At 43.4% G+C, this 23,171-nt stretch overlaps 1 protein-coding gene across 13 annotated transcripts in view; it reads left to right on the top strand.

Moving 5' to 3' along the window:
- The window catches only part of UNK (unk zinc finger), a 47,868-nt gene extending 24,711 nt beyond the window's left edge, over positions 1-23,157 (top strand). For 5 of the 13 annotated variants that reach the window (XM_027795645.2, XM_027795644.2, XM_027795643.2 and 2 more), the window contains 13 exons: positions 34-169; positions 2,312-2,429; positions 3,413-3,497; positions 5,390-5,532; positions 6,828-6,875; positions 7,771-7,971; positions 12,257-12,325; positions 13,011-13,185; positions 14,350-14,451; positions 15,933-16,121; positions 19,045-19,226; positions 19,774-20,031; positions 20,437-23,157. In XM_027795645.2, coding sequence (XP_027651446.2) covers positions 34-169; positions 2,312-2,429; positions 3,413-3,497; positions 5,390-5,532; positions 6,828-6,875; positions 7,771-7,971; positions 12,257-12,325; positions 13,011-13,185; positions 14,350-14,451; positions 15,933-16,121; positions 19,045-19,226; positions 19,774-20,031; positions 20,437-20,592 — 1,862 coding nt within the window. In that variant the 3' untranslated portion in view covers positions 20,593-23,157. The remainder of the gene's footprint in view (positions 1-33; positions 170-2,311; positions 2,430-3,412; positions 3,498-5,389; positions 5,533-6,827; positions 6,876-7,770; positions 7,972-12,256; positions 12,326-13,010; positions 13,186-14,349; positions 14,452-15,932; positions 16,122-19,044; positions 19,227-19,773; positions 20,032-20,436) is intronic. The other 8 variants (XM_027795648.2, XM_055798046.1, XM_027795647.2 and 5 more) reach the window with 7 other exon arrangements.
- The last annotated feature ends 14 nt before the right edge of the window (positions 23,158-23,171 follow it).

The following is a 23,171-nucleotide window of genomic DNA, read 5'->3' as shown; positions in this document are numbered from 1 at the left end:
TCATTTCCCACTAACTAGCTGCTTCTTTTGCAGAAACAACGTATGTGTTGGGAAATTACAAGACAGAGCAATGTAAGAAACCCCCCCGTCTCTGTCGCCAGGGTTATGCCTGTCCCTACTACCACAATAGCAAAGACAGAAGAAGAAGCCCAAGAAAACACAAATACAGGTACTGTCATCCTGCACAGTCTTATTTCCCAGCTGAATGGTGAGGTGTAGTAGAAATCTATAATGAAGGATCTAGGATTTTGTCCACGAGGTAGTTTATTTTTCTTGTGTTTCCAAGGCCTGTACTAACTGATGCGAGGCGCTATTATTTCTGCCTAGGAGGACCATAACAAACTAAACAAGTTTTCCGGTGTATAGGAACCAGTATCTCTAATAAGTGACCATTGCTAAATTGTGTTACAACTCTGATTTTGTAGCAAACAGAACCTGTGTCTGGCTTCCCCTTACTGCATAACTCCTGCTTTAGAAAGCAGTGCAGGAAAAAGGTTTAATCCCCATCTAGAAACAAAACTCATACACAACAGTGGTTTCATGGTGAAGGATTCAGAATCATCAAGCTGCTTGTTGTGTGTGCCTGGTGTTGGGGACCGTGAGGCACGGTGTGACCGTTACTGTAGCTGGACATGCATTCCTAGCCAACTGCTAAAGACTGTGCTTTTGAGGCACCAGGGAGTCCTCGTCACTCAGCTGTCGCTGAATTTTTCAGCATGCTGCGTCTCCCTGAACGCATTTTATCCAAGTTGTAGGCCCTCATTTCCTCCAACACAACAGAGCTTTTGTTGTGGTCTCAGTGGGGCTTTTCCTTAGTTCCTTTTCGAAAAACATAAGAGCAGACCCAAAAGCCAGGAGAGAAAAAACCATGGGTGTTCTCACTTCCCTTCCCCACCCCCAGCATTCACAGAAATTTGTGAATTGGCACTGAAATCCTGTATTTAAAAAAATTAAACAAATGAAAATCAAATGAAGGTTAATCCCAACGCTTTCAGGAGAAAAAGAAACACCAAGCCAGTTTTCAGGCAGCAGCTATGTGCTTTCTGCCCCTGCCTGGGCCCTTTGGGAAGGGAAAAGGTGGAAGCTTTTCCCCTCCTGATCTCCACTCACTTCTGTGTAGCTTTCCCCACCCCCGGCTGATGTGGCTGCCTTTCATGCAGGCGTTTGCTGCTGCTGCTGCTATCTGCTTCCCTCTGCTGTTGTTTGAGGGAATGGTTAAGAGCATAAAGAGCAGGGGAAGTAGGTCACAGAAAAATTCAGAACCGAGAAAAAGAACTGTTCCTGGCTGGGAGAAAGAAAATGGACTTGCCTTTTCCCCAGTGACCTGACTCAGCCTGTTTTCTACATGGCCATACTATAACCCTGGAAACATACCACTGTAAGGGTATTATGTGTTTTAGGATTAGCCAATTAACTTATTAGCTTTCTATGAATGTACAGTTCCAAAACAGAAACCAGACCCAGCATCTCTGACGCTAATCACATCAGCTGCTAATATTGTTAAATTATGTTGGTTCGAGTTGTGTTCAGTTTCAGTTAGAGCGTTAAGCCATGTTTCTTTCATTGGGAAATTGGAAGAAGGGGAAGAAGATGCAAGAACAGCAGGGTGGGTGGGGGCTGGGATAGCAGCAGCCAGCCAAACAGATTGTGCAGCTGACGGTGGGCAGCCAAACCTGCCTCGCCGTTGAAGAATCATAGAATCATAGAATGGTTTGGGTTGGAAGGGACCTTAAAGATCATCTAGTTCCAGCTCCACTGTCATGGGCAGGGACACCTTCCACTAGACCATCCAACCTGACCTTGAACATTTCCAGGGATGACGCATCCACAACTTCTCTGGGCAACCTGTGTCAGTGTCTCACCACCCTCATAGTGAAGAATTTATTCCTAATATCTAAACTAAGTCTACCCTCTTTCAGTTGAAAGCCATCCCCCCTTGTCCTGTTGCTACACACCCTTGCAAAAAGCCCCTCTCCAGCTTTGTTGTCGGCCCCTTTAAGTACTGGAAGGCTGCTGTAAGGTCTCCCTGGAACCTTCTCTTCTCAAGGATGAACATACCCAGTCTTTCTGCCTGTTGTCTTAGGAGAGCTGCTCTGGCCCTCTGGTCATTTTTGTGGCTGCCTCTGGACTTGCTCCAACAGGTCCATGTCCTTATGTTGGGGCCCCCAGAGCTGAACACAGTAGTCCAGGTGGGGTCTCGTGAGAGCAGAGTAGAGGGGAAGAGTCGCCTTTCGCAGTCTGCTGAAAGGCAACAAAGCTCAAAGCACGTTTTTGAGTCTTGATGCATTCTCCTGCTGCCTTATTTACACAGATCTTCGCCATGTCCCAGTGTGAAACATGGAGACGAGTGGGGAGATCCCAGTAAGTGTGAAAATGGAGACTCATGCCAATATTGCCACACTCGCACAGAACAACAATTCCATCCAGAGGTACGGTAACCTCCTCACTCTATTTGGTAGCTCACTAGAAAAGCAAAAGCATTCCAGTCTCATGAAGTAGATTAGCGTGCCAGCTGGGAGAGTGTGTGGGCTGCTTGTGGTGTGGTCCTGGGACACAGAGAAACTGCATGTGGAAGCAAGCTGAAATTCAGCTGCTTTACAGGTGTGCCCTCTTGTTAGGTAGACCATATAGGAGGAGGTAAGAAAAGTAGGGGAAAACTCAAATGTAAAAGCGGTCTCATTTATGGGGGGCCTTTTGAAAGCATGATGTGGGTTTGCAGGTGAACATACAGCATCTGTTTCCTTGAGGAAGAATTCTTGGTTAACGATGATCGCACTAAACCGTAGATAGCCATGAATTAATGCTAAAAAACACCAAACTCTTAGTTGTGAGCATGCCCAGAGCATTCCAACATCCTTACAGAAAGTGTAATTAAGACCTTGTCCTAGTCTGCTTCATGTTACAGTGTTGAAAAGCTTTGATGTGCCTGTATGGGCACAGTAACCATTGTCACCACCTGTCAAACTGGAGGGAAGGGGAATAATCCATTTCCTACAATCTTTGTCGATGGTTTGTTATTTTCATTGCAAACACGTGACTGTAACTTTCTGTGCTGGCATCTGTCGACTGTTTCCTACTTTTTATCATTTGTAATATCCATGAAGCTTCCAGGGGGACTGAGGGACTATGGCAGATGGTGACCTTTGGGTGAGCTGATGTGTGACGGGTTGATCTTTGGGTGAGCACTAGCTGTGATGGGCATATTTTGGTTGTTTTAACTACTAGTGGGTTTTCCATCCTCTGAAGCAAAGCACTGAAATGGTCACTCTGAATTCTGCTAGCCTTTGTGCCTTTGATCTGTGTTCCTATCTTGCGGTTGAGTCTCTTCATAGTACTTTTGTACCTGGGCTGCTGGTCACTGTTTTTTCCTGTTCATGTCTGGGTTTTTTTTGTTTTTTTTTCCCATCCTTAGATCTACAAATCCACCAAATGCAATGATATGCAGCAGTCTGGCAGCTGTCCCCGAGGACCCTTCTGTGCCTTTGCACATGTAGAACGTACGTGGGCTGCTTCTCTTGTCTTTTGTGGATATTTAAACTATGGAGAGCTTCTGGCCAAAATAGATAGTTTAAAATACTGGGCCGCTAAACTAGAGCTTCTGTGAAGGATTTTCAAAAACAAAGTATTAACTTGGATAATTCCGGTAAAACTGTGCTAGTGTGGGAGGTGTTGGCAGAGCTGAAGGCAGTTAAGTAGTCTGTAGGACTCAGCTCTCACTGCGCTGTCTCTTGAAGTATTTCCCTCTGTTCCCTCTCACTTGCTTAGTTCTCTGTACATCAGTTTAGGAGGAGAAAACTGCTTTTCATCTGTACGTGGATGAACTGTACCTAGCTAAGTTGCAAAGCGTTTTATTTTAAAAAGCTGAAGATAAGATTGCTAATTATAGATAATGTATTGATCTGCTTTAAAAATTAAATGCTGTTTTACTATTTATGAAGTTTTGCTTAGAGTTTAAGTCTTTAAGTCAGGTTGGAGAAGGAAAATAGGCAGCTTTTTTGTCCGCTTTTCCTCAAATCCTCTTTTCTCCATAGCTCCCTGATTTATAAGGCATTATTTCAATCCTCTCTTTCATCATCTGTAAAGTAGCGATGCTGTTTTGGTTGTGGGAGCTCAGTATTCAGGTGGGTACTAACATTCACAGATAAACAGTTAGCTCCTGTTCCTGTGGCTCCTGCTCAATTTCTGCACTCCAGTTTCACTGTTGAATTTGCAGCAATTAGAGCAGGTTACTCAGAAGTCAATAGATTGGCTCTGATACTGACTCACTACATGGCCTTGAGCAAATCTTTGTTATTTGATTATCCTTTGTAAATGGTGGAATTAGTAATTGCTGCCTTTGTCAAGGAATGGTGAGAGTAAATTCCCTACAGGTTATGCAGTTCCTTTTATAGGCAGCCTTGTCGACAGGCAGTAATTATAGCTAGAGCTGTGGGCTATAATGGCCCAAAACACAGTAATGCAACTGCACAGTATGATCCAGCAAGCTTAAGAGAGAATGAAGCCTTGATAAAGAAACGGTGTTTAGCAAACTCCCATGTGTGTATAACATAGTATTTTTGTTTAGGATATGCCTTATTCCTAACAAGATTACTGCACTTGATGCTATACCGCTTTGAAGTGGTACAGTAGCCATTCTGTGGCACTTAGGTCATTCCAACCTGGTTATTGCTTGTGCTGTCTTACACAGTTGTATCTTTTAGTCCTTTCTTAGCAAGGTGAACACTGAGGGCCTAATTCAATTAAAATAACAGGAGTGCATTTATTAGATCTGCTCTTAGCATGAGTTTTGCTGATTATTAGCAAGAAATGTGTTGCAACCAGCACTTTAAAGATACTACTATACAAGCATGTACATGTCAGTTATATAGTCTTTGTAAAGATGCTGAGTTGTGTTAGATGTAAATACAAGTCTACAGCATCTCTTACTTTACCTTCTAAGCCGATGACGCTTTATTTTTGTATATGCCTTTCTATGTACATTACTTCTTTTTGGTAATGGTTTGTACTGGAGCACAAATGGAAACTTATCTCCCTCAGCTACTTATAATGCACCCATCAACTTTGTGCCTAGCAATGAAGGAAGCTCTGCTTAATTCAAGACAGCTGAATGAATAACACACAGTTCATGCAGAGAAGATAATTTTGGAGCAGCATTAATGGGCTAAGGAACAACACAGTGTACAAGTGATAACAGTAATAACATAAGGAATATTAGATAAGTAGTAGCCATTTGCCAGATAAGGTTTCTCCTTGCTTCTATACTTATAGTAGGTGCTTGTGGAATATTTCTTCTTTCAAAATTATCTAGATATTCTTGTTCCTAAACATCTTGTACTCCACTGCAGTTGTACAGCTTTGAGTAACGTTACGTGTACTTTATTTCTTCCAGAGCCTGCGCTGAGTGAAGATTTACAGCAATCCTCAGCTGTGTCTAGCCCGACACAGACAGGCCCTGTGATGTATATGCCATCGGCAGCTGGTGATTCTGTTCCGGTCAGCCCTTCCAGTCCACATGCCCCAGACCTTAGCAATGTATGTAGCACTGTGGGAAGCCTTGTTCATAACTTATATATCTGGGTTTCTCTGAGTCACTGTACTTCTCCTCCCAGGAAGAGAAATCTGAAGTATCCAAAAGCCCAAAGGGATATGGCATTTTTCTTTTTAGATCTCAGTTCTGCGCTTTTTATAGGGATCTGTTTGTTTGGAATATACAATTCAGTGGCTTTTAGTATTGTCCTCTCACCTATAAAATTTCTAAGCCTTCCTTTCTGTGCAGAGTTTGTTGATGTACTTTCAGGAAAGTGGAATACATCCGCACATGAAGTCCAACTCCTTCCTGTCTGGAGGTACATATTGGGCTTAGCTTCCAAGTACTCTAATTAAAGGCTGTGAGCCAATAACGTCTAAAGTACATAACTACAGTTGAGTTTGTTTACATATGTAATCTCAGAGCCTTAGCCTTTGGATATTGTGTTGCATTATAGGATATCCTTGATTCCCTCCCTCTCCTACTTCTGGAGATAGCTAAACTCTGGCATATGTTTAAGTAATGCCCCAACCTTTAGTTGTACGTACAAGAAGGGAGTTCTTTAAATGCTGAACAGATACATGCAGACAGGTAAGCCGCCCATGGAATGCTAGACCACTTCGTTTTTGCTGAGATTTCTTTTTTTGTTGTTCATTAAGTCTTTCCTGTTTGCACTACTGTTGATAAGGTGTGTAACCTTTTCAAACGGTTGGTTGAGGTTTTGAGAAGGTAAAATGACATGAGTTTAACTCATTTGAAACTGGTCAGAATGAGGTGAGCTCACGTAGGACCTCTGTTTTATCTTATTCCCCTTCCTTGAAAAGAAAAGCCGATAGTTTGATTTTATTAATGCCAAAGCCAACCTAACAGTTCATAGCTCTCCTGAATTTGATTGCAGCTAGAATTCCAAACAGATCTTGACAAGTCTGGACAAAATATTTTCTCTCACTAAATAACACTGTGGAAAGGAATAAAAACCAATACCCCTTCGTCTTATGTATCATCTAAATTCTCTGAAAACTGCAGTGAAATTGAAGATATCTTCCACTTAATAGACCATTTAGGTCTTTTCTATCTCCAGCTCTTAGTCTTTTAAACAATCTTTCCTAATCCTTGGATATATGCCAAACGGCAACACATGTCTTTCTGTGACTTCATCACTCCACAGGGCATCTGCATGTAGCTTGCAAACAAATATGGCTTTGCTGGTGATCATTTTACATGATGAATTAATCAGAGAAAAAGGTCCCTCTAGCAGCCAGCCTCACGTGGCCTGTTCTGTTTTGTATTTGTACTGTAGGTGTGGAATAAATCAGGAACTCTGCCAACTAGCCCCACCTCCACCACAGTGAGTAGTATCTTTGCGACTGTAGGGAAGCGTGGACAGCAGAATGTCTGTGTAAAAATAAAATCAAAACATTGTAGGATGCTCCTTCTTTCTAATGCCAGCCCAGACTGTGCCACATTTGAATCTGTGGTAGCAGTAGCTGTCTAAATGATATCTAAAGCACAGCCACACTTGCCAGTGCAGGCAGATAATTTCTTGTCCCAGAGAAATGGGATATCTGCATTAATCCAGGTAGGCGCTTTCTCTAAAACCCATCTTGATCTCCCTTGCTGCTGTCTGTGGCTTCATCTACAGTGCAAAACTAGCCTTGTTGCATGTGATTGTGATCCCTGGTATTAGTCTAAAGAATGGAACTGTTGGAAATTCTTAGGTTTTTTAATGCAGCTGTTGATCTTAGGCTTTTGCCTGCATTAAAACTTTCAGATTTCCAACTGGAAAGCAAAAGATACAGTATTACACCTAAGTCAGATATGCTTAGTTGTTCTGACTGCCATAGCACCTTTCCAGGTTTCACGCTACTACTCAGAGTGCAGACAGGATCCACTGTAGCCTAAGGCAAGCAAAGAGGTTTTGGTCAGGTTTGGAAACTTGATTAGTCATGTCCGAGGCCTCCAAAAGAATAAATGTCACTAGAACTGTAGGTTGGATTTTATAAGACTGCACTCCAGTACAAAGTAATGACAATACCATAATTGTGGGACTGTATAAATCCAGTAGCTACTGGAGCTTTTTCCTGGTTTTTAATTACTGTTTCGTGGAAGCCCATATGCTTGTGTTGACTGTCACTATAAGCAATGCGCAAACAGTGAAGTGAATGAGCTCTTCCATGGGATGTCTCTTTTCTTCGAGTCATTGATGCTGGCTGCACTTTCCTGACACTTGTTCCTTCTATTAGATTCTTTGTAGGAACAGCAGTCTCGGAAGCCCATCTAATATATGTGGGTCTCCTCCTGGTGCCATTGGAAAGCCGCACAGCTTGGAGACCATTGGTTTTCCTCCAGACTCAGTAACAGCAGCCGGCAGCTACAAGAAAGCACCGGGGTTTGAGCGAGAAGATCAGGTGGGGGCCGAGTATTTGAAGAGTTTCAAATGCCAGGTTAGTAGGGAATATTGGCTGGAAGAGTTGGGGGGATGAGGAAGAATAAGAAATTGCCCAGTCTAGCTTGAATGTATGTGTTTTGGTGGTTTTTTTTTTTCCCCAGGGAACAAAACTGAGAAAGCACTGTTCTCACTCGCAGTTCTAAGATATCTGCTGTTGCTTTCAGCCTCCCTTCCAGTCTCTTCCATCTTACATCTGTTCTTGTCTGCCTAGCTGCCATCACACACTCAGTTTGTAGAAGTCGAGCTGCTGCTTGTTTTCCTAACCCCTCACAACTTCTGTCCTGTGTTGACCCTGGGTAGCTTCCCACATATCACTTCTTGCTCTTTCTTTTCCCTTATTTAGGTCCTTGCCAAGAGTTGCTGTTTCTTTTGCTGTATTGTGTCATGGAAACTCATCCTTCCTTCTCTGTTCTCACTCCGAACTCTTACCTTGATCTTCGTGACTTGGTTTGTCTTCTGTTTTCGCCATATATTTCTCCGGTGTATTAAAAATGTCATGTTAGTTGTCTCTTGCTTCTCTGGCTGTATCATTCTGATCCTTGGCTCTCTCCTGTGGCTTCTGTATAAATTTAAATTCTTCATTCTCATTTGAAGAACCCTCTGCAATCTTACCCAACCCACATCTCTAATGACATTCCCTCTTATCCCTTCTGGATATCCCAGTCTTGCCTTGCTGCTTCCTCAGTCGTCGTCTTGGTGTCGTGCCTTATTCAGACTGCTTCCTAAGCCTAGAACAGGCTCTTCCATCTCTTCTGCCACACATGAGCTTTTCCACAGTCAACTTGTTATTGTGAATTTCTTTTCTTGACGTGACAATTAATAGTTTCTTTGCACTATTCCTTCTAAGTCAGCTGAGTCCAATGCAGAGCTTGAGTCTCAGTTTTTATTCCTCAGTGGATTTATAATTGTAATAGAACAACATCCTGCTTTAGGGGAAGGAATAGCTACTTTTATGAAAGAGATGCCTGAAAAAGTATTTCTCACATACTTTTAAAAAAAAATGAATAAAAGAATAAAAATGCCTGGTCTGTGTTGCCTGAAAACAGAGATGACAAGAAGTGCTGGTTTCAGCTTGGCTACATTTAAAGTAATCTGTAATATTAAAGAAGCTAGTCTTAATAAGCTTCTACTGCTGCGTTAGTATTGCACTGCTGTGAGAAAACAGTGGAAATATCCCATCCAGACAAGATTGTGCATGAAGTAGCTGGATTTAGAAGCAGACTCTGTGGGGTTTGTTTTATTTATTTTTACAACTTCGGGGAAAATATGACCAAACTTTGCAGTAGGACCAGCCTTGAATGCTGTTTAGTCTAATTAAAATGATCTAGTGACAAATACAGATTAAGCTATATGCATGTACACTTTCTTGTAAATGCTTCCATTGTCTTGCTTAACGTGGATGTGGCTTAGGAAATTGCAAATTGATGCAACACGTCTTTGGGGGTAAAGAGCAGACCATGCTGTGATCCTGGCACTTCTTGTGGGCACAGCAGCTTGTAGCAGTTGTTTAGAAACAAAAGAAGAAACATGTGCTCGTTCTCTATTGCCTCTGCTGCAAAGGAGGAGTGAACCCAAAGCCGAAGGACTGAGAGAACCCCTGTTTCCTGCCAGCAGAGGCAGGGTGCCAGGGAGGCCCTGCTTTGGAGAAAATGGGCAGCAAGCCTAAGCCAAGGAGAAAGGGGATGGAGCATGAATAAGACTTTTAAAAGGAGGACCAGATGATGAGCATTTGTGTCTGAAGTCCAGGCTGTGCTACAAAGATACTGTATTCAGGTAGCTTCCCACTTATGTGGCTTTAATTAAGCAAAAACCTGTGTTAAATGACTGGAATAAATAGCTATTAAGATATAGATGGAAGTAATCACAGTTGCCTTATACTAGGCTTCTAAAGACAAAATTAGGTGTCTCATAAGTGTCCTGATTTAATTTGCTTTTAATCTATAATTACTGACTTTTTACAATCCTCTGTCATTTCCTTTGGCTGCGGTGGGCACCAGAGATTCTCATATACTCTGTAAATTAGATCAATAATTAGGCATTTAACTTTATTCACTCATATTTGAAAACTTAAAGAGAGACTCTGGCTCAGCTCTGCAATGAGCTTGTCATTTCTCCTCTGTAGAATCAGTACAAATAGTTTCTATCTTATTAGAATGAAAAATGCACCTTCTGTGTTAATAAGTTCCACATAGTTTGTGGTAAGGCTGAGCCAGCAGTTAAAGCTAAAAATACTTTTCCTGAGTCCCAGAAGATTTAGCAAGCTGGAAAAATGCTGGCTGCAATGGAATAACTTGAGTGCCATGAGCAGGAGGTGTTCCGAAGTCCTGACACACAGTACAGTGGGTTTGTTCCATGCTGGTCAGAAAACGTTCAGTTTCACTTGTAATTTATGTCCCCTGTTTTCTTCCCTGACTTAACAGAGGGAGCTGGAGAATTTCAGCCTGCCCCTTGAATTTGTCTTGACGTACTCCCCTTTTTAACGTGATCCAGAGCTAAACGAGACTGGCTTAGTGGCGACGATTGGTTTGCTCTACTTTTCACTCACATGTTACGTAAATTCAAGGTAGTGGGAACTGGGACTAGCTTGGAAATGTGTGCGCTTTTTCTCCTCCTTAAAGGGAAAAAAACAACCTTCCAGTAAGACTTAACTGCAGCAGAGCCAGCTAGCTACATTGGCAGGAAGCCTCTCGGGGAGGGGGGGCATGGTTGTGTATGCGGCTTCACTGTAGCTGCTGACGTCTGTTGATAGCACATTTTGTGTTCAGATGAGTGTCAAACAGGGTAGGGATATGTTGGATAATCGAGCAGGCATGTTATCAGACGCACACAGATGCACCAATGTAACACATCTATTGCACACAAAGGAAAACAAGCCCGTGATAAGTTCAGTGGTAGTTTTTTCTGTATGTAAACTCACTGCACGTTTTTCAGGGAAGCACAAGAGAGTGGTACCCACTGCAGAAGGATCTTTGTGTCCATATCTCAACTGCCTGTGTGCCAGGTTTTGACCTCCCCATCTGCCCATAGGCATACAGCTGAGCAGAGAAAATGATTTAATTAAGTAAAACCAAGGGATGAATTCTTCTGCTGTTCTTTCGCCTGTCTGGTTATGTCATCCCTCTCCAGCAATCATTTATCTTTTTCGTAAGACTGTTTAAGCCAAGAAGTCAAGGCGTATCACTTCAGGTCAGTGTGGCGTCTCGTGCGCTGCTGTTGCACATCATGCCTGACTCTCCCCTGCAGAGATGGTGACTGCCTGCATTTGTGATAAAAACAATCAAGCGGACTTTATGCCTGGAATAAGTCTCTGATTCAGACTGGGGGGGTTGGAGAACGAGTAAACAAGCAGCCCTGATTCTCAGCCCTTCTTTTGCTCCCTCTCTGTACCCAGAGGGTGTGATTGATCTCCCTGTGCCTTATGCGTGTAGCAGCGTGGCAGGAGCAGAGCCAGGCCTGCAGAACAGACAGTTACACACTGACAAGCTCATGAGGCCACTTCCTTCCCAGCTCTGGTTATTGTAGCTCAGAATTAACTGATGTTGTGAGGCAAGAAGGTTGATATCTGTTAGGGGTATATAGCACTGGAAGGTCCTTAAGCTGAATTTTTAGGCTGGGTAGCGGAATTCTAAATGTATGTTGTCGTTCAGGCAGTTTTGCGGTTCCAGACAGCCTTGACCTCACGTTTTATAGCTTTGCGTTCTCCATGTTAACAGATGGGGAAGGACTTTTTAAAAAATCAGTTTTGATGATGTTGCTTTCAAAATCTGTTAGTTAATCACTGTATTTTACTTTGCAGTCCTAGCTGGGAGCTGGAGAAGTTTGAGGGAAAACATAATCTACATTCTTTGTTTTCCCAAAGCTGAAAAATGTTTACATAATTTTAAAATGACAGTATGCCTCCCACCATTTCTGGCCTTTTTTAGATACTAGTAGAGCTGATGGGTTATTTATAGCAAGGCAAATTAATTCACTTTTGGTCTTGGTTCTTAAGATGTGCTTTGTGCTAGCAGAGGACTTAGAGCAGCATTGAAGTCAAATGTAATTGTGATAAGTCTTTGCATAACTCTAGGGGTGATGTCTTGGTGTACAGAAAGCAAATCACTTGGAGTGTTTTCAGTTTGCTATGCTTTCCCGCTCTCCAAATTCTCTAGTGCCCTGAGCAGGCTGTAAGAGAGCAGAGGACTCTGTTTCCTATGGCCTCTCCAAAGCCAACAGTCAGCCATTTTTAATTTTGCTGCTAATCCCTCTGCTTATCTTTTTGTTTTGTTTCTTTACTGCAGCAAGCAAAAATGAAGTCTCACTCGCTGGAACACAGGAGCCAGGAGCAACCTTTGTTACAGCCCAAACAGGTACGGTACTGCCAGCAGGGCTCTGAACCTAGCTCAGTGCTCACACCACCGCAGACAAGGACACGAGAAATCTGTGAGTCCAGACAACTCTGCAGGGAGTAAATGACAGTCCAGACACCATTAGGGACGCTCGGCTTGAGGGATTACTTTATGAAGATGGGATGATTTGCTGGAGGTGTTATTTGTGAGCAGCTAGACCTGTGTGAATTCAGGATAGATTCATAGGCCTGGACTGTGCTGGAGAGAGTCTCCAAATTACAGAAAATTGAGCTGAAATGGATCTCTGGAGTCATCTAAGTTCAAGGATTCAGCAAAGAGAATTTAATATCAGGTTCTGAGTTGTGTGCTGAACTAAGTCTGAGTGAGTGATTGTGCGACTCATGCCTGTGATTGCATGCAACCTGTGGGTCACAGGAGTTAATTATGGGGAAGCCTGAGAAATGTCTGTAATACTGGCCGGGGGGACAACAGACGGAATGGAGAACAGTCGGCAGAAATTAAAGAAAAGCTGTTAATCTCTCCCCCACCCCCAGCCCAGTAGTAGCACCAGCCATCTGTCAGGTTGGAAGCAGGCAGGAACAGGTTTGCTGCTGATCTTTGGCTCATTCCTGCATGTTTCTGAAGGGATTCTTCTATAAAGATGTTTTATTTCCTACCTCTTTCCCTTTTAAAACTCTTGTTTCAGGACATACTGGGTATTCTCCCAGTGGGGAGCCCACTGACATCCAGCATCTCCTCTAGTATCACCTCCAGTCTGGCTGCAACGCCACCAAGCCCTGCCGGCACCAGCAGCATACCAGGCATGAATGCCAATGCCCTTCCTTTCTACCCAACCAGTGACACCGTTGAGTCTGTCATAGGTAACTTTGCCTTTTTTACTCATGCATACTCACAGGGCTTCCTCAGACGTGGATCGCCAGGTATGAGAACTGGAGTAGCATGGGTGTTCCAGTGAGCATCACTTTTTCGTCTCTGTCAGTGTTGGCAGATTCCTGAGGCTGTAAGCTTTTTCTGTGACTGTGACACATCTGATGTTTTCTGCAGGTCATTATGGATGAAATTCACCCACAGGACCAACAGAAGGCCTCTGAGCTACTTACTCAGAATGTCAGATGGTGTAAAGGGCCTTAGTGTTAGGTTTGTCAGAGTGACAAAGAGGTCTTGGAGTAGGCAGGAAATCACAGGGGCATTTTCCACAGTTACAACCCCTTACATTCTAAATGACAATTTTATAACAACGGCTACCACCAGGTAGATTGTAGGGGCTTACCCTTCACAGAGTGTAGGACAGCACCTGTAAGAAAAAGGAAAACAGGAGAGTCCAGATAATGGAGTCGCTTCTCTTAGGTACAGGTTTTTTGTCACCCGTTTTCCTTTTTTCCTTTTTTTTTTTTTTTTTTCTTTTTCATTAAATCTAACGTTTCTGAGGTGATCTCACTAATTTGTTAAAAATAATAATAGAAATGAGTAGGCATGTGTGGGATGGAATTATATCGATCATGATTAGTGATGAGGCATGTTCAAATAGATACAACGTTTGCAGGCATTCATAAGTTTTCTTTATTTTACCCTATCTTTGAACCTCAGAGATGTTTTTCAAGTGTTCCCTTCTACTGGTATTTCTTTTCTGAGTGGCTCTTCAGCAAAGTAGGGACAAAGCACAAGCCAGACCCAGACATGTCATAAGCCAGTGTTCCTGCCTATTATGGACAGACTTGAAAGAGCAGTTTGGGGAAGACTTACGGGAACTGCTGTTATTTCATCAGATTTTTGTTTTCATATAGCATTTGGGAATACTTTGAGACAAAAGGAAATCAGATCAGGCCAAAGAACCTGAACTGAAAAGCTGCCCGTGACACTTCTGCCAAACCATTTAAGAACAGCGTTGCACAGGGCAGAGCGTAGGGCCGTGCAGACTGACAAATAGAGAGCAAAGGCTCCTCTGCATGTAGGCTCTTTGGGCCATCCTATCTCTTGAAGTTGTTGGTCCTTTATAACATAATTGGTACCTCTGTGTCTGGCAGAGTCTGCCTTGGATGACCTGGACCTGAATGAATTCGGAGTGGCTGCCCTGGAGAAGACATTTGACAGCAGCACAGTGCCCCACACGAGTGGCATCATGATAGGTACATGAAAGCAACAGAGCTTTCTTTATCTTCTGCCAAGCAGTGTTGCCCAGTCACCTCAGTGGAGCCAGCCCAACAAAGCTCTAAAACCAGTCCCAAAATAACATTGGTTAAACCAGCAATTATAACCAACTCTGGCAACAGCTGAGCATCTTTGAAGTGAAAGCTTGCCCTTATTGACTAGCAGAGCTGAGTTCTTGCCATTGGGCCCAGGTGTCTTGGGGACGTTTCTTGAGACTGAATGGGACTTGCTTGATTTTTTTTTTTTTTTTTTAAGTGTGTAAGTAAACTCTAGAAGGCATCGAATACCTTTAAAAACAGGCCAAAGTATAATGATTTGCATCTTAAGCAGAAAACTCTCCCTAGCAGTAACGGGAAACTCACTGACCTGGTAATGCTATCCATCTGTCACAGAGTGTCATCATGGTCTGCTGATTTGATTCCTGTAATGTCTGTCTCATTTGAATACGTGGAGGTAGGCTAAGGCCTCTTCTACCTGTCTCTAATGAGTGTCTAGGGAAAAATGAAATGTCTCCTAACTTTTTGGAAGTGGTTGTAGTTTCTGGCTACCCTTGCTGTGTAAGACAGGTTTTTGAATGGGAGCTAACTTTGGTTGTCTGAGGGTTTCCAAGGGAACTATGCTGCCAGGAGCTGTACTGAGGTAGGAAGGGACCTGTGGAAGGGACCCTAAAGAATATCACTTCCACTTCCCTGCCAAAGATAAGAGCCTGGTCGGAGAGTTTACTGTACGTGTCTGCTGATACGTGCAGTGGCTGCATCTCTGCAGTGGCTTAGAGATGATCCACACTGCTTTTCCCTCTGTTCGTGTCAGGTCTGGGTGTTACCTGGTGGTCTTCTAAGAAGGGAGATCAGGAGGGAGTGGGGAGCAGGGCTGAGATCTCTCTCGATATATCATCTGTGGCAGGCAGAATGACCTCTTGCATAAGGGAGGTGTCTTTGGAAGTTAGGCTTTTGTTTATTTGGGATTTTTTTATTGTTGATAGGTCCAGACACTCAAACATGTCTAAAATTACTAAAGCTGGTTACTGATTTGTAGTGGTTAAGATCACAACCTGACCCAGCATGGTAGTCTTCTCACTGCAGGTTGGTTGGTAGTATTACAGGCAGAGGTGCGCGTTGTAGAAGGGAATTTTTCATTACCAAGTATTGCACCAGATACCAAATTCATCTTCTCTAGACTGATAGGGACTGAACTCTGCTCAGAAAACCTTTTGTTGCTTTGACCAATGGAAAAGTAGTCCATTGAACTCTGGAGGAGGGTCTTAATCTACGTGGTTCTGGGATGGCAGCTTCAGTGCTCCTCTTAAAGGCTGAGAGGGGGATGAAACGTGAGAAGCAGAGGGAATCCCGAGGGGCTTAGGGAGGAGAAGGGAACCTAATGCCTTCTGCCCTGAACTCCTGTGCTGTGCCCATACTTCATGGTCATACATAGCCATCCTCTCTGTGTGTTCTTTGTCCAGGTGGGAGTTTGCTGCAAAGTTCTGCTCCTGTAAATATCCCCGGGTCCCTTGGAAGCTCTGCCTCCTTTCACTCTGCCTCTCCTTCTCCACCGGTCAGCCTCTCATCGCATTTCCTTCATCAGCCCCAGGGACACTTAAGCCAATCAGAAAACACTTTCCTGGGGACATCAGCTTCTCATGGATCATTAGGTAAATGCACAGTGTGTGTGTCCCATGTACATGCCTGTCTGTGCCATGTAAGTATTTTCTTTTAAGTTAGCTTTAATTTTAATGTATTATTTCACTGCTGCCATTTGTGTCTCTTCTTCCCATGAGAACAGCAACAGTACTAGAAGCTGCTTTACCAAAATCAGCTAATACCTTGTGAACAAGGGAGCAACTCCCTCTACTTCGCGTGTTTCTAGGCTGAGAAAAAGGGACAGATAGGTTAAGTGACTTGCTCTGATGATGCCCTTCAGGGAAAAGAGCTCTGCCTTTTCCTGCCGACAATACTGTGTGGAGACTTCACTTTACGTAAAACTCGGAGTTGGGTCCTCAGCTTTGCTTAGTTACGGTGAGGACTGCAGTTTGCCCTTGGGACTGCTTGTAGGTCGGATTGGCTTCTGGGAGCTCTGGAGCAGGCATAGGTCGTTGTACTTTTTTGTCTCCTCTTTGGCACTGTGCACGCAGTTTTGCAGTATGGACTTCGCAAAAAGTTACGATGATCTAGCTTTGCCCCCTTTGCTCCTTTCCCCCCCACCCCACCCCTGAGGGTCTGATTTCTGCGTGAAGGGCTGTGAAGGGAAGGCAGTCTGTTTTGGAGCTTCAGCTGTATCAGGCAGAACTGGGAACTGAGGAGCCAAATCTCTTTTATTATCAAGACGCAGGGTTGCCTTGAGAAATAAAACTGTTTGAGCTCAAGGCTGCAGTGGCACTGGCTCTGCTCATTTCTGTTAGAGGACTAATATTTACTGTTACTCTGTTGATACTAGATGTAAATGCTGCTTCAAATTTGAGATACGCCTTAATCTTTAATATTCAGTTTAACCTAATAAAATGATGACGTGCTTTTGTAATCTATTTCTGCATGCACTTATCTGTGTGACTGCATCCCTTGTTTGCATAGGCCAAACCCATGCTTTCATGCCTTGCAATTGTTATTTGTTTGGCTTTAACAGCTTTTACAATTACTGTAATAAGAAAAGAGACATCAGAAGGCATCTCTGCTATTAGTTAGTGTTGAGGCTGGCTGTTTATGCCACGTTCAGTAAGAAAAGGAAAACTTGCTGATACAGCCTGCTTTTAATTTCAGAAGAAACAAGTTAAGCAGTTACATTTGTCTTGACTATATAGTTATACAAATAAAAAGCCAAAGAAATGCAGGAAATTCACAAATGCATTTAAATATTTTGAAGAAAAAAAGTTAGATATTTTCCTGTAACATGATTAAACCATTTTTGCTGAGGTTTTGCTAAGATATTTATATAGTAAGCTAGCAGCTGGGACTCTGGAATTTATCTATTCCGTGTGACTTGCTGAATGCATGCACATAAGTTAGTGTGTGTAGTTATTACTTGTATTGCAATTGAGTTAAAAATATCTAGTCCTGGGCTAGTTCCCACTGTGCTAGATGCAAAATATGCAGAGAAAGCATTCCGGAGCAAAGGGGCTGCTACTTCAAATGTGAAATGAGAACAGCAGGTAGAAAGAGGGACTAAAATAAGCTTGGTCAGCATTATGGCAGAATTTGTGGTTTGCCAGCATCCTGCTTAGTGCTAGATCCCCATTCAAGAAAACGGGAGTTTTAAAAACAAAATGTGAGTTGGGATTCCATTATAACTTCTTGCTGATGGCTGAGCAACTGCAGAGCAGCTGAAATGGATCTATGGTAAGTGGCTTGAGCCAGCAAAGATCCCTTGCTGCTCTCCTGAATGATCTGTTAATGCGCCTAAGCCCTTAGTGAAGACAATTTACTATTTTTCAGCTGTATTTTTTTGTAACTGTTTCTGTCTTGGCTGGTACTATGTGGGAAGGAAGTGGTGCTGGGTTAACCCTCAGTGAGAGGCCGTTGGCTCCAGGGCTTGCTTGCAGACACAGTCAGTTTGGCTGCTGTAAGATCAGAATTATCAGATGCAACTAGGTTTAGGAATGTCCACAGCCAGTGGTGGGCACTGCTAAATGAAAACAACTCCTGCATCAGACCGGTGCGTGTCTGTGTGTGTAAGAGTCCACATCACTCAGTGGCCCTGTCTCAATATTAGCTTTTCCTACTAGTTCTCCCCTGAGTGCAAAGTGTAGATGTTTATTTTAAGTAAAAAATATTTTTGTTATTAAATGAGTATGAACCTTGGAGTCTGTGAAAAATAGCCAGTTTTGTTTACAACTGGTTTTCTACTGCTTTGTCTCCTAAGCCTTGAATTTCTTCCTGAAAAGAGAAATTATTTGAACAAGCTAAAACAGGAAAGTGGTTAGTTAGTCTTCTCTGGTGCCAATCACTAGTTCTGTGCTAGAACTCTGCTGGGGATGAAGCTGATGTGTATATACTGCTGCCTGCACTTGTTCGTAAACAGGGGGTTCCAGTTAGTTCTGTTTCTTGCATATGCAAACAGTAACAGTGTTGACACATTTTAGTCTCGCTGTTTGGGAAGTGAGACTCCTCTAATACTAGGCTGAGGAGACAAAAGCAGTTTTCTTAGGGTGTAGCATGAGAGGAAACACCACCTGGGTTGGCTGTGTGGACCAGTCTGTTCACCGACACTGATGGCAGTGCCACACGGAAAAGTGGGAAGGCAGAAATCATTCCGAGGTTCTCCTGTGAGAAGGGGGATTCAAGCTGGTAGGCAGCTCTGCTGTAAAATCAATGCTTCTAAAAACAGCCTGGTTTGAAGGTTGCCTCCACTCAGTTTCTTGGGTCCTCCCTGTATCATTAAAGATGAAGCTTAATGGTGTGAAACTTCCCCTAGAAAGTCCCTCTATGATGGACTCCTGGGTCCTGGGGGTGAAATTAATTCTTAAGATGATCTTCTCTTTCCTACGTACGCATTTTTGAATCCTGGATTTCACAGGGGTAGGGAGGAAATGGGGAAATTGCCAGCACTTGTGACATAACCCTCTCTATTTCCCTGTGAAACAGGTTTAAATGGGATGAACAGCAGCATATGGGAACACTTTGCTTCGGGGAGTTTTTCGCCCAGTACCTCACCTGCATTTCTGTCAGGTCCAGGTGCTGCGGAGCTGGCACGGCTACGACAGGAACTGGATGAAGCCAACGGCACAATAAAGCAGTGGGAAGAGTCTTGGAAACAAGCCAAACAGGTACTTGGGCAACTCCTGGGAAGAGGGATTAGGGAGTGTAAAGGAGTAGGAGCGTGTCAGCCTTTCAAAGGAGCTTTCCAGACTTTGAGGTGATGGGAAGAGCTGTCGGTTTTACAAACAGACTCTCTTAAGCATTCTTTTTCTTTCCTCTCTCTTGGAAAGAGGGACTGAATTGCTGTGCCTGATGTGCTCAGATGCTGGAAGTGCAAGGCCAGGTGTCATAACAGATGCACTGAAGTGCTTAACAGTCTCTTAGACCTGCCAGTTGATTTAGATCCATGACGATTTGCTGGTATGCAAAGTTCATCCCCGTAACGGTGGGAGCCAAATATGTAGAACTACAGCCCAACCAGATGGGGTATCTGGAATGAGCAGCACTTTGAAGCAAAGTTCAAGGATGTTTCAGAATTTGGGAAGAGGGCGGGTTGGACAGAACGTGCTCCTGGTGAGGAGTGCGTGCAAATGGATATTTTTGCCTGGAATTCTCTCTTGAAGGCTGACAAAGTTTTCAGACTGCTTCTTTTACCCTCTTTCTTGGAACTTGTAGGCTTGTGATGCTTGGAAAAAGGAGGCAGAGGAAGCAAATGATCGCGCCAACACAGCTAACATGGAATGTGAACTGGCCCGGGAGCAGAGGGAAGCCTTGGAGCTGCAAGTGAAGAAACTGCAGGAGGAGCTGGAGAGGATCCACACAGGCCAGGACCCTCAGTTTCTGCGCTCCTTCTCTGATCTGGAATCACTCTCGCTCTCTTCGCTTTACACCCTTCAGAAACAGCTGCGGGCAAACCTGGAGAAAGTCGATAAGGTGAGTGCCAGGGATTTGCAGGGCAAGGCTTTGCTCTCTCTGCTTCTACAGGTCGTACCTTTTTTCCCTTTCTTAACACGGCCAGGAATCAGAAGCCTATCGAAGCAATTCCATGTGGATGTAGCCAAAGTGAGTTTTAGCCAGCTTACAGGAAAATACCTACGTCTTCTTTTTGCCTAAAGTTCAGAGTTTAAGTCAATCAAAGCTGCTTTCTCGATCCTAAAGGTCCTAAAAGACATCATGCTGTGCTGCTTTGCTTTTGCTTCAGAAGATGAATGGGCAGACGGCTGCAAGTCCTTCCCCTGCTGCCTCCTTGCTGTTCCCCGAACTGCCTAGTGCAGGATGGCAGCTCCTTTGCTTTGTGACTTTGACGCTCATGTTCTGCCCTGTCCCCCTCTTTTGCAGGCGGTATTTCAGATGCAGTCAGTGAAATGCCTTAAGTGTCAGGAGGAGAACCGGGTGGTGTTACCGTGCCAACACGCAGTGCTGTGTGAAACGTGCGCCGAGGAGGGCGAGTGCCCCATCTGCCATCCCAACAGGCCCCACTCTCTCCAGTCGTGACCTTCCAAGGACACTTGTTCTAATCATATCGTATAGAACTTTTTAACTTTATACATACATACATATATATGTATGTGTATATATATATGTATATATGTGTGTGTGTATCTGCATGTTTGTGTATGTATATATATGCACACACATGCACATACACACATAAAACAAAAATTAGTTGCAGAGCACTTTTTAATATTTTACATCCCGTATCTAAACTGCCCCTCACCTGTGCCCCACTAATTCTAACTCTTGAGGAACTTTGAGAGCTGTTTTTAATACAGATCAAAGGGCCATTTGCAAAGAGTCTGTGTTTCTCCTCTTTTCTATTTAGGTGATAACAAATTTTTGACTATTTCCAGAAGGATTTAGAGTGGGCAAGAGGGGCTTCCATGTGCTTTCCAGAGGAAGAGTTGAGATCACAGGGAGGATCGAGGTAGATTGAAATGACTTGTTCATGTCTTCGGTCTCCCTGCTCTTTCACTGACCCAGCTTGGTTAAAGCCGTCCTCCCTGATGGAAGCTCTGCTGGGTGCCTGCCTGGTGGGCCTCACGTTGCCGATCTCTGAATGTGCAGGAACTTTGTCTGTCATTTAATCAGCAAAGTTCGCTTTTTAAATTTTTTTTACACTCTTTGTATATTTCTATGAAAAGAAGAAAAGAGGGAAAAAAAAAAAAAAGGTATTGGACCTAGAGCAAGCCAAGCCCCAAAATTCAGTGACTAGTGTTCACTGCTGATACAGCTAACGTGTTCCAGGTCTGAGCAGCCTTAGAAGCATTGCCCTTGTGTCGGCTAAAGCCCTTTATGAAAGAAATATAGCTGCAGAGGTTATTTTTCTCCAGGCGCCCCTTTGTCTGGTGGCTGTCTAGAGGCTTTTTACTGTTGCAGACCAGATTAATTTTGCTTTAGCCACAAGGACCTGATTCATAGTCATTGCTGAAATGCATGAAACAGTTCCAGGTAGTCTGAGGACACTTTTGTTGAGCAGAGTCGATGTTGCCTGTGTCAGCAACTCAAGGATGGTTTGTGGACTACTGGGTCCAGAAGCTGTCATGCTAGAGATCATGTATGCCTGTGGTGACAGAGAAAGACCAGCATGACAAAGAAATGCCACCAGCTTAGACCTGTCCAGTAGCTGAGCTTTCCTGTGACTTTCTTTACCAGTGTGTTAATTGGATTTTTACATCAGGTGGATTGCAGTAACCTGCTGGGATCTCAACCAAAACGCCACTCGGTTGTCTAAACATTTTTATTTTGCATGGGAATGGTGCCTGTGCTACCCCTCCCTGACCTGGAAAAGCACTGGAACCTCCAGCAGCCCACTGTTGTAGGAAAACTGAATTTTTACCGGAGCCGCTCAGAAAGCTTCATATTTAATGCAAAGACATAATTAGGTTTGCTTCCATAATTCCACCTTTCCTTTACATGGAAGGGGTTAATATGCATTCCCAGATGATCTCTTAAGTGCAGCTCTGTGTAGTTCTTTTTTATGTTTTTCCCATTAACTTGTTTTTGGGTTTTTTGGTAAAAAATGCTTTTTTTTTTTTCCATGTGTATTTTATTGTAACTAGCATCAGTTTTTTTAATATTTTTTTTAATGGAGAGACACTGTTGAGTGACTATTGTGGCTATGTTGTTTGGTTATAGCCTTTGAATGTCTGTGCCATGGGGCAGCGCATCTGCCTTGGTCTGATCTTAAGGAAAGACCTTTTATTAAAATACATGAACATTTCTTTTTTAGGAAAATAATAAAAAATAAAAAGAAAAAAGTGAGGGGAGGAGGAAAAAGCCCAATTAAGATAAAAATTTACTAAAAAGTTTTTGTAACTACCTTAAATCATAGGAAATAAACTCTTGAATCAGGTCTTTAATATTTATAAGAACCAGAGTTGATCAGCCTGTTTTGGCTATTGGTTTGTAACACTTACTTTTTATTAGCGTGGTGGTTTATCTGCTCTCCTGCCTCCCTGTGGGACTGTTCAGGGTGACGCTGCCTTTGGCCAACCCTCTGATTTCAGAACGGTCTGGCACCTGGCTGCGTGACTGCCTCTTGATTCCCACCGGGGCTCTTCACCTCGTCCCTTCTCTTTGAGTGAAACTCATCCACTGGTAGCAGCTCTGGCTGTCTCAGTGGGATTTCCAGTCACGGTGTGATGCAGGGCTATTGGATCTAGGGGGAAGAGATATTTGCCCCCAGTTCCTCTGGGGGCACATTGCTTAGGCAGGGGGGTACAAGGAAAATTCCAAGCCAGAGAAAGCATGTTTTTTTCCCTTCTGCATAAAACAGTTTCTCTGGTTTAAAACTTATACTGAAGGACCAAAGAATTCAAAACTTCGCTCATTTGTGGCCCTTAAATTCTAACTTTCTATCGCCACACTGCACTCATGGCAGAACAGCCTGAAGGAATTAGCACTAGCCCCTTCCCTTGCCCCCACCCCGGTGTATCTCAGCACTCTCTTTGCACAAGCACATAGACTGTTTCTCACTTTCCTCTGGTTCTTTAAGAAACACTTCCTAAATTTAGGTTTCTATGAATTTGCTGCTTTATTAAAAAAAAAAAAAAAAAAAAAGAGAGAGAGAAAAA

The sequence above is a fragment of the Falco peregrinus genome, chromosome 2 (genome assembly GCF_023634155.1).
Source record: "Falco peregrinus isolate bFalPer1 chromosome 2, bFalPer1.pri, whole genome shotgun sequence".
Classification (NCBI taxonomy): domain Eukaryota; kingdom Metazoa; phylum Chordata; class Aves; order Falconiformes; family Falconidae; genus Falco; species Falco peregrinus.
Note: the sequence above shows the minus strand (reverse complement) of the source record. Positions and strands in the feature narration are given on the sequence as shown.